This window comes from Spinacia oleracea, chromosome 6, assembly GCF_020520425.1.
Source record: "Spinacia oleracea cultivar Varoflay chromosome 6, BTI_SOV_V1, whole genome shotgun sequence".
Lineage (NCBI taxonomy): Eukaryota > Viridiplantae > Streptophyta > Magnoliopsida > Caryophyllales > Amaranthaceae > Spinacia > Spinacia oleracea.
The window spans coordinates 102,750,655-102,761,557 of NC_079492.1; the positions used below are offsets into that span (position 1 = coordinate 102,750,655).

Below are 10,903 nucleotides of genomic sequence, written 5' to 3' on the forward strand. Positions count from 1 at the left end.
AAACTACAGAAGACGGGAGTGGGGAAGTGTAACTTTTTAGATCCAAGAAGATGCGATAATAAATCAAACAAAGACCAATCACTTAAATAATCATCAACCTTTAATGACATAATTTTTTTTGACGGGAATGACATAATTAATAGGGAGTACTTTAGTAACATATGAACAATTAATACAGGCATATGGGTATAAATGTATAATCAACTCCCCAAAATTAAAAAATAAAATTAAAAAACTTTGTATTATATTGCCAAAAATTTGTCCCATATCCTACCCTTCTTTTCTTTGTACCTCCATAATTAACTCATCAAAATCAAAACCCACAAACTCCCCACTTTACTTCACTCCACACTCTGCAGTTCTGCACTCCCATTTTTAGTCTCCTCATTTTCTCTCTCCTAAAAATGGCAAAGAAGGTGACCAACTTCTCTGATCTGATCCAAAGAGTTACAGCTTCTTGTTTACTCCACCCTTTAGGAAGCAATAGATTCATGAACCAAGTTGATATGACCCCGGATCGATTTTCACAGCCAACAAATACCCAACTAAAATCAAAGCTCACAAACCCAGAAAACGATGATGATGAAGGCTACAGTTCCTCTTCTACTAAAGAAGAAGAAGAGCAAGAAAGCGGGGAAATCTATGAAGATGCAAGAGAAACAGAGGAAGAATTACAGAGCAAAAGATACCATAATAATACTGCTAACTGGGGAAGAGAGGAGAGAGAAAATGATGTATGGATGGTAATGGGGCAAGTGTTTGACTCAATTTCATCGTTGAAGAAAGCGTATGCGAAGTTACAGGAGGCACATAGCCCGTGGGACCCGGAGAAAATGAGGGTGGCTGATGAGGAGGTGGTAGCGGAGCTACGGCGGATGGGGGTGTTGAGGGAGAGGTTTAGGAGAGGAGGAGAGAGGAAGAATGTGGTGGTGAGAGCAGCGGAGACGGTGAGCGAGGTTGTGGCGCCGTATGAGGCGGTGATGGAGGAGATGAAGAAGGAGGTGAAGGCTAAGGAGGTTGAGTTGGAGGAGTTGAGATTAAAAGTGAGTGCTTTGAATGTGAGTGGTAATGGTAAAAAAAATGGGAGGTCTTCTTCTAGAAAGAAAGGTGGTAATTTTGTTCAACATCAAGGTAATTTTTTTTATTACGGAGTTCCTTCTTTTTGTTGCTAATTTTAGACATTTTTCATGTTGGTTATGTTATTTTGGTTAAATCGAACTTGATTGAAGTAATTTTTTTTACCAATCCGTGGACGATGGACTCACTGTGCACCAAAAGAACATATGTGTATAAAAAACAAAAACATAATACTACGACAAAAGAACATGCGTTATAATTGTTCACTTTTTTGTTATAAAAAATATTATGTTATTTTCACTATTTATTAAAAATATAAATTTAAAATATATTCATGTTCTTTTTACGTAACCAGATGTTCTTTTGATTATATGCTAGTGTTTTTATGATGCACCATGCTCAATGTGCACTATGGTCCACCTTCTAAATTGCGAATTTTTACTGAACTGAACTGAAAATTTAGTTAGTCAGTACGCACTCGAATGAGTTGGAAAACATACTCCGTAATCCGTATACACACTTTGTTGAATTTCTGGTGAAAAGTAACAACCTTTGTTAGTTAGGTACTTTAGGTTGAACTTTCATGATCATTAAGCTTAATGTATCAATTTATTATGGTTGGGATAATGAACAATTTCTACACGTTACATAGTTTATCTAATAAATTTTCGGCTTCGGATAAAGCTTATGATTAATGGATTTGGAGTTTGTAATTCTTGTGCTTCACTTATATAGCATGATGCAATGTTTTGCAACTAGAGAGGCGAATTGTAATCTACGTAAATTTTCCATATACGTACATTGATCATTTGACGACCAGAGCACGAGGAACCGATGAACTAATCTACGAGATTGGATCGTTTGATCTAATCTCGTACTACCTCCGTTCCGCAATAGATGTGTATCCCAACATGCTTCTTTGAACATTTATATCTCTAATTACGTGTAAGTAAAAATTATATTAATACGAAGTTAACAGGATCTCACTTGACTATGTTTGTTTTTACATAATGTAAAAGAATAATTGTCAAAGTTAGTTAATGAATAGTGTCCAAAAGTGAAACGATGCATCTATTGCGGAACTGACGAAGTATGTTTTTATTCCAAAATCCCCCCTGCTAGAAAACACCCAGGAATCCAGGATCTTTCTCTGTTAGTCTTGTTGACACAAAACATATCATCTACTTTAGACAAAAAGTTATTAAAAGCAGAGAATATCCTGGTAAATCGAGTTTGTCGAGTAGAGTAAGAAAGAAGAATTGAGATCAATAATAATAATAATAGAGTATAAAGTTGCTAACCTTTGAAAAGGTTTCAATGATGAAAAGCGAAAGCAAAAATGTTCCTAGAATAATCACCAAGTATTTCTTTTTAGATTTCCATAATTGAATGCATAATTATTTAGCTCCAACAGAAAAGTAGTATATGATTGAAAAGGATGTTGATGTAATTTACATTGTTTCATGTTTTTGTTGGCTTAATATGCAGTGCCAACATCTCCAACACCAGACATGTTTGGAGTAACAATGAAGCAAGTTAGAGAAACATCGAAATCTTTCACTTCTTACCTTGTATCTCTCATGCGTTCTGCTCATTGGGACCTCTCTGCTGCTGTCCGTTCAATTGAAGCTGCTATCTCCACCACTGGATCAACCGCCATTTCAAGTACAAATCCCCACCAACACCAAACCAAGTATGCCCTTGAATCCTATGTCCTTCGTAAAATCTTCCAAGGTTTCGATCATGAGACTTTCTACATGGATGGGACCCTTTATTCACTCCTCAACCCTTCCCAATTCCGGAATGAATGTTTCTCCAAGTTTCGGGATATGAAATCTATGGACCCTTCTGAGTTGCTTGGCATCTTACCAAGCTCTCCATTTGGGGTCTATTGTAGTAACAAGTACCAAGAAATAGTCCATCCCAAAATGGAAGAATCCCTTTTTGCTAATTTGGATCAGAGGAATCAGCTTCTGAATGGCACCCATCCTAGGACTCCTTTTTACACCGAGTTCCTTGGGTTAGCCAAGGCGGTTTGGTTGCTTCATTTGCTTGCGTTCTCACTTGACCCACCTCCAAGCCACTTTGAGGCAAGTCGAGGGGCTGAGTTTCACATGGATTATATGGAAAGTGTTGTGAGGTATCCTGCTGGAAAAGTCCCGCCAGGTCAAGTTGTCGGATTCCCAGTAAGTCCTGGATTCAAGTTGGGCAACGGTTCTGTTGTCAAGGCTCGGGTTTATCTTGTGCCAAGGAACTGAATGGTTCATCAGTATAATTTAGTTAGCTTGTACAATGTGCTAGGACTGTTTTTTCCTCACCTGTAATTCAATGGACTAGTTCACAAGAAAACAGAAATGATTTTCTGCCAAATATCCACAACATTTTTGTGCATCTAGAGGTGACCTGTTTTAATGTTCACGGTGAGCTATTGCAAATTTAACCTGGGTCTCAACATCTCATCCAAAGACTAATAGTTTCAAAATACAAGAATATTTTTCATAAATAATCACACATATTTTTAATATAGAGTACTCTTCATCTTCAAGAATCGAGAATAGGATGTTATAGTGTACAATTCCTTGAAATTTCAATAGCAATACAAATGGGAAGTGACTCGTGAGGATGGGCGAGATAAATGTTACACAACTACACAAGGGTGACAAAAAGTGTATGGTGTACATTCTACCTATAAGCTTCAAAATTACAAGGCAATTTAACAGGATTTTTGTCAACACAATGAATAACTATATACTTTCCAGACTTCAATCAAAATTTATCTTATTCTGTTCAACTTCTCGCTAGCAGCTGTACATATGCTAATAGAATCAAGCATATGAACTCCGTGGAAAATCAAGGTAGCAGCTGAAAAACTCATCGAGGAAGTTTGTTGCATTTCTTGGCATGGCTGTGCTGATGATCGAGAAAATGGAGGCAGTATTGCATTACTATGCCTACCCTCGCAACATCATCTTGACCTGTCATATAAAAAAAATGCAATCCTAAGCAAGCAAGTCCTCATGGCAACTTCAAAGGTCAAAACATTTAACTCTGATACATTTATAAGGAAATTTATGACATTAGTAGAATATAGACAAGCATCCTATTTGTGTGACTGGAAGTCTTAAATTGATAACAGTAAGATATTTGACATCAAAGCTACAGTACAAACCAAGTTCCGCATTCTTCGACAAAGTAATGGTAGAAGAAAACAAATTCAAACAATTCATTCATATGGATCTCACATGTAGCAACTTTCACGATGAATACATGTTGTTGTAGTTCTAGAAAAAATCCAGCAAACACAGGCTGATGCAACTTCATTCAGACAGCATAGCAGTAAAGAGAAAAGGGGCGTAGAGGACCAAGAAGAGGAAGGCTGAGGACCTTGTTATTTGCCTTGCATCGGTGCATCCTATCATCTTACTTAACCATCAAAACAGGGGAAGTAAAACCCATATAATAGCCTCTTCCACTTCCGTCTAAATCACCTATCCATTAGTTTCTATTTCTTAGAGCCTAGTTAGGTTAGTATTTTGCATTTAGAATTTATGTAGAGACATCTACAAAAGCAGTAGATGGTTTGGTGAATGAACAATTGATCACCCAATAATCCTAAACATTTCAAAGAGGAGTGGATGTCAGCAACTACAGAAGCAAAAAGACATTACTTGTAAAAGTGTCTCCATGCAGTTGGACTGCCAATACCTTATCTGTCAAAACTGTGAAAAAAGTAGCAACATCAATGCTCACAAAACAATATTCACAATGAGGCTTTGACTCCTGCAACAAGAACTGCCGAAGTTCAATTTGTCTTGACTTCTAAACATGACTCGGAAATTTTCTCAATCATCTCTACCTAGGATGACAAAGAGGTGATATTAGGAAATTCTTGGACCCTTAGTAGCCTCCAAAAGTAGAACCAATAAACTTTAAACTTCAATTTACTAGTTAACTTAACCTTGCAGATTCATCAAGATTATGATTTATCTGAAGCCAAAAACCCTGCCACAGTGCCGCTCTGGCAGACACAGGAGGACAAAGTTAGAGCCTAAGTTAGATACTTGGTCTCTCCAGTATGGGGATCATTGTATGATGCACTTGTGGATGCAAGACATTACAGTCGATTTTGTAATTGAATTGTTAAGAAGATCACAGTCCAGTCCAAAGGTGGACACAGGTTGGTCCAACCTCTGACTGGGTCGTGCCAAATGAATGTGTCATATGATAGCTTGGGTAAGCCAGGTGAGCATGGAAGTTATACTAAGGCTGAACCAACTGTAGACTAATTTTAGGAGTTAGCTGTGCCTGGCCATACATGGGCAAGTCAGTCTGCTCCAAACATTTGAATGTACAGCCCATGCCCCACCCGTGTCAAAATCAATTCAGGCCCGGTTCAATTCTAGGCCGTTATGTGGGATGGTTCTGACCAGTGACCGCTGGTCATATCTAATGTTCACCATAGAGTTTCTGTGAATGTGGACAACACGATTAAAAATTTAAGATAATTCAGGGGATTATGAATTCTGATTTTACCAGCATAGAATTGTAAAATAGCAATGATTTCAAAGCTTTAGTGACGTGCTATTGCAATTGTTGGAAGCATGTGGCAAGAGGATATATAAAGAAAACTTCCTACGGCATGAAGTTTTCAGACAAGAAGAAAGCTATCATTATAAGAAGAGGGGGGGGGGATAGAGCAGATCTGAACTACGGAAAAGGAAATTAAAGTGCAATAGATAATGATTCGAACAGATGAAGAAAATACATAGAACAAACACGAAAAGATAGTAGTCTTACTTGTTCCAATGTCAAAAACATGACCACATTCCAAGATCCTAATCTGCTAAAATTTAGAAGAAATCCTTTATAAAATGCTAATGGTCCCTGCAAAATAAATAACTTGAAGCTGTGAACACCAGATCTAACGAAACTAAAGCATTCCCCCACAGTGAGGAAGTTGCAATATTAGAACCATATGTCACCCTCACAGCCTCACCCTCCTTGTTGCAGAAACAATAAAAACAAAATACTTAACCATAAATCATTACCTTCTCTGAGAATATTACACTACCATAAGGCAAGTCAAAGAGTACTGTGTACCTCATTCTTTAATGTCTTGATGAAACAATCAGCGGTGCTTTTATATGTTGAATCTCCCATCATTCTGGATTTCACCTGGTAACAATATTTTATTTTATTTAGAAAACCAGACAATCCATGCTGATATCAATCGACTAACCCATAAGGAATTAAGTCGTTGTAATTTCTAAATAAGAATTTGCCAAAAAATATACTTCCTCTATTTTTATTTACTTGCATCACAAATCCATGGCACATATTTTGAAGAAGAGAATAGAGAAGGTAAAGACAGAATTAGTTCAAGTAACTTTGACACCGGTATGTGGGAAGGGTCCTCTAGCTGGTGTTTAAGATATTTTTATTAATTCATTTGTTTACCTTCTCCAATCTTTTAACAAAATGGGTGCCATGCAGCTATGATGCAAGTAAATAAAATCATCAGAAGTACTATACATCGAAATAGCTGATCTCATCCTAGACCACAGTATACATTCATCAGATAATGTTAAATCCTTATGACTAATATCATTTGCACCATGATGTTATAGATGTGGAGAATAAAATCGATGAATTAGCTTTGTGGATGGGATTATCATGCAACTCTTATAATAATATTACGAGTAATTCTGAGTTATAATCTGTGCACAAATTATGTACTTCTGTTCTGTATCTCTGTTACTTCTGTAGTTATGTGTACTCCAAGAAGCACTTAAGACATACTTTTTGAAGAGCTAGTTTTCTATCATTGTAATTCTTAGTGTAAACACTATCCACCAAATACCCCTAAGTTGACATCAATTGGATGGATTTAACAGAGACCAAATAGCAATCTCAAAATAGTACCATATCACTACAAAAAGGTAAAAGTACATGCCCCAAGGAAGCTTACCACATCCAAGGGAGATCCAATGCAGACTGCAAAAAACCCTGCACCTAAACCAGCTAGGATGTGAGTAAGTGCACTATCTGTGAATCCTGGGATCGCCAAAATAGTCTGCATATGCATAAAACTATAAGACAGACAGACAGACAGACAGACAGACAAGAGAAGAATCCTCTAGTTGATAGACCTAAGATGACATCGTGAACTTACCAGTTTCACTTGATCATAACTGGCTAGTTCAGCAGCATTTATGATTGCATTTCTGGCAATGTTGGGTCCAAGCCCAGTCCAAAGAGCTAAGAGTCCTTCCTAGTAGCATAAGATTCATAAATCATGTATCCAAAACAATTAATTCGAATAGTAAAATCTCTCAAAATATTACCTGTCTTATTATGGAACTATAGGCATCCAGGGCTCCTGAATAACGCCTAGGCACTCCAGGTGGCAATTTTCCTTCAGACTGGAGTCGAACTTTAACAAGATCAGTTGGATTGGCAATAATTATAGCAATCGCACCTGTTCACCACATAATTGCCAGTTAAGACAGTTAGAAAATGAAGCTGGAAGCATTAGTTTAGCACAAAGATTCACTGATATAGAAAATAGTCCTACAAATAATTTAGGAAATTTTTATAACACAATCAATAGGTGATTTTAGTAGCCTGAATGACAGATATATAAGTAATATAACTGACCAGTTAATAGGGCAGCTAGTATATTTTGGAATAGAGGGAAATCTCCAAAGAGAAAAGCTCCAATAAAGAACATTTTAAACTGCAGGGTACGAGGGTAAAGGATACGTCAATACTATGATACATAAACGCAAAAGGACATAAATGTATACAGATACGAAAATAATCTATCTCAAACTCACAGGATCATACAGGCCGATTCTCAAGCCTCCATAGAGACATTGGCGATGCAGCCCTGGCACTATACCCTTCCAAAGAGCAGGTAAGCCTTCTTCTCTTGCAATTGTAAGTATAGTTCCTCCCATGCCTCTATACTTGGCTGAAACAGCTCCATCAGCTGAAGATGCTTTTCTTTGGAGTTGAAGCCTCACTTTAGCAGTGTCTAATGGCAACGTACAAAACTGCATATTAGTCCGATCACAGCAAAATACCAAATTAGTAGAAAACTCAGCATACCATCTCAGTATGCCTTGAATATGGTTTAGAGAATTCAAGGGTCTAAAGGAAACAGTCTTTTTGCAATTGCAAGAAACACATCTTAATACCCCCCACCCCCTCCTTCCAAATACTCGCGTAGGTGGAAGTCAAAATAGTCAGATAGAGGCATTGCAATAGTGCTCTGGGGGGATCCATAGCTACTAATATTCAGCAATGAATGAATTTAGCTGATTTTACAAAGCAACATGTTTCAGATACACTGCTCCCTTAACAACTTGAATCCTGGCGTTCTGATTTAGATTGACAACCACAGCCAGATAACTTAGCTGAAGCACAAGCAAAATTACCAAAACAGAAATAAAATGCACTAGCTAAGATGTGCGGTCGTTCAGTCGTGTGGGAAGTGCTCCAATTAACACCTACATTCGCAATTTGGATAATACACCCGGGTGCACAGTGCTCATTGTGCACCCTGTTGAACACTTATTGAAAATCTAATGAACATTGAGAACGATTTCAATGTACATGTACTAGTGAAATATTTAAACTATATGTTCTATGGATTTGAACTATATGTTCATTGGTTATATGTTCATTGGCTATATGTTCTTTGGGTATGAAAAATATGTTCTTTGTGTTTGAACTATATGTTCTTTGTAAAACAGGGTGCACAGTGAGCATTGTGCACCGGGTGTATAAACAATATTTTGACCTACATTCGAACGCATCTCATATGGAGTACAATCAATCACCCAACTGGATAAATTGACAAAAAAAATAAATCACATCCTATGTTACTCGCACTTCTCATTTCACACATCAAGTACCCGTGTTTGATACTCGACCCATTGACATGATCACAAGGGGTGTGGAGGCTTGACACTTCGCTAATCATTCTAGACCATAAACACCCAAAATTTAACTTCAACCGACATTACTAGCCGAATTCCAGTAACATTGATCACAGGTAATAATAGATAAAATACTCTGCATTAATTTCGGAGCAACAGAAGAACATCTACCGCAAACCAAACCCATGACCATCGAACATGAGAAATAGTCGCATTTGATACTACTTGAAATCTACTAAATCAAACATCAAATCACCACACTAAACAGTAAAACATCATTTTCTTACAACAAAACCAAATAATCAATTGGGGAAATGGTGAATTCATTACCTCGGCAAAACAAGCAGCAATTGCGCTACTAACGAAAGTACTGGCAAACGAGATCTCGGTTTGAGCACCGAGACCCGGCATTGCAAATTAACGAACAAAAAAAATCCAACCCCAGAATTTTGTTGTTGAGATTTAATAACTGGGTGACAGTGATTAGTGAGATTTTTGCCTTTTGGGCAGTAAGATGTAGATATTGGAAGAGAATATGGGCCTTTTTCTTTTCTGCAGCTACTTGAATTGCCTCAGATTTTTATATTTTGTGTTCTATTATTTGATTTTTGTTTGTTTATTTGTGAGAATTGAAGAGTGAAAAGGACAAGAAATGGGTTCACTATAAATGTGGGGGCAGGTTCTGGTTCAGTGCATCTTCAACTGATTAGTGATTAGTGTTGTTTTCACGCCATTTTTCTCACTTTAGCACCATTAATTTTCCAAAAGATCTTACCGAGATAAACTTATATGCAATTTTTGTAAAATAGTCTTTTTTTGTAACTTTTATGTTATATAAATAAAAAGTTGTTGGATAAACATTTTAAAGGGTTAAATAATTAATATGACAGGTTATCAATGATTTTGAAGAAATAATTTTTATTAAAAAAAAATTATCATAATTTTAAGCATTTTGAGTTAAATTTTAGGAAATTTTGGTATTTACTGATACACTAAAAACACACCACTTTTGTATTTACTACCTTAAGAAATTTATTTTAATTTACTATCTTAAAGTATGTTTTTGTTTGGAATAACTACCAATTTTTATTTTTCTCATTTTAAAATTAAGATATGTTTTTCGTTTCTTAATCGTTAACGTTTAAATTGATTCAAAGTTCATTACTTTCCTTTTCCTATAAGGATTTCACTGAGATTGACAATTCAAAACAATTCGTTTGATAATTCACAAGTATTTTAAAATTTTACAAATATTATTTAATTTGTTTTACCTTTTACAAAAAATTTAAAAGAAATGTCTCTAAGGAATCCTTACACATAAATGAGAAGAATGAGTTTTGAATCACATTAAACGATTAAGAAACGAAGGAGATGTCTTAATTTTAAAATGAGAAAATTGTAAAGTGGTAGTGTTTACAAATGAAAACATACTTTAACGTAGTAAATACAAAAGTGGTGTATTTTTAAGGTAATAAATATTAAAAAAATATTTATTATACACCACTTGTAAATAAGAATTTGTGTTATTTTTTTATCGCAAGTATTAAAATACATAACAAAAATCCTATATGCAGGACAAGTTAATGACACTTAAATATCCTAAAATACTAATATACCCTTTTGTCGATACCCAAACTCCAACATCCCTTTCTTCTTCTTCTTCCGTGACTCTTTTCCCTAATATACCCTTTTGTCGATACCCAAACTCCAAAAATCCTATGTATTGCTTAATCTGTGCTTCATACATGTTTCTTGGCTTTCGGATTAGTAATTGTTGGACCGTGCGCGGTCCCCCAAGAAATTGAAATCGATTTGCAATAAGTTGGGTAATTAGGTTGCCTAATTAAGTAATTAAGAATTAATTTAACTAATGCAGAATGTAC

At 36.1% G+C, this 10,903-nt stretch overlaps 2 protein-coding genes across 3 annotated transcripts; one reads left to right on the forward strand and one right to left on the reverse strand.

Annotated features, from left to right (window-relative positions):
- Nucleotides 1–267: 267 nt before the first annotated feature.
- Nucleotides 268–3,468, forward strand: LOC110792684 (protein GRAVITROPIC IN THE LIGHT 1). Its single transcript, XM_021997502.2, has 2 exons — nt 268–1,131; nt 2,566–3,468. Exons 1-2 carry the CDS (start codon nt 405–407, stop codon nt 3,333–3,335), a joined length of 1,497 nt encoding a protein of 498 aa, XP_021853194.1. The 5' UTR covers nt 268–404; the 3' UTR covers nt 3,336–3,468.
- A 77-nt stretch (nt 3,469–3,545) lies between these two features.
- Nucleotides 3,546–9,624, reverse strand: LOC110792685 (mitochondrial uncoupling protein 2). 2 transcript variants are annotated; one of them, XM_021997504.2, is made up of 9 exons: nt 9,351–9,624; nt 7,914–8,113; nt 7,735–7,813; nt 7,422–7,555; nt 7,250–7,348; nt 7,046–7,150; nt 6,178–6,252; nt 5,875–5,961; nt 3,546–4,052 (listed from the first exon to the last, which is right to left on the reverse strand). In XM_021997504.2, the coding sequence occupies exons 2-9, from the start codon at nt 8,034–8,036 to the stop codon at nt 4,029–4,031; spliced, it is 726 nt and encodes a 241-aa protein (XP_021853196.1). In that variant the 5' UTR covers nt 8,037–8,113; nt 9,351–9,624; the 3' UTR covers nt 3,546–4,028. The 2 variants fall into 2 exon arrangements, with proteins under 2 accessions (XP_021853196.1, XP_021853195.1); XM_021997503.2 differs by having other exon boundaries at nt 7,914–8,132.
- Nucleotides 9,625–10,903: the final 1,279 nt, after the last annotated feature.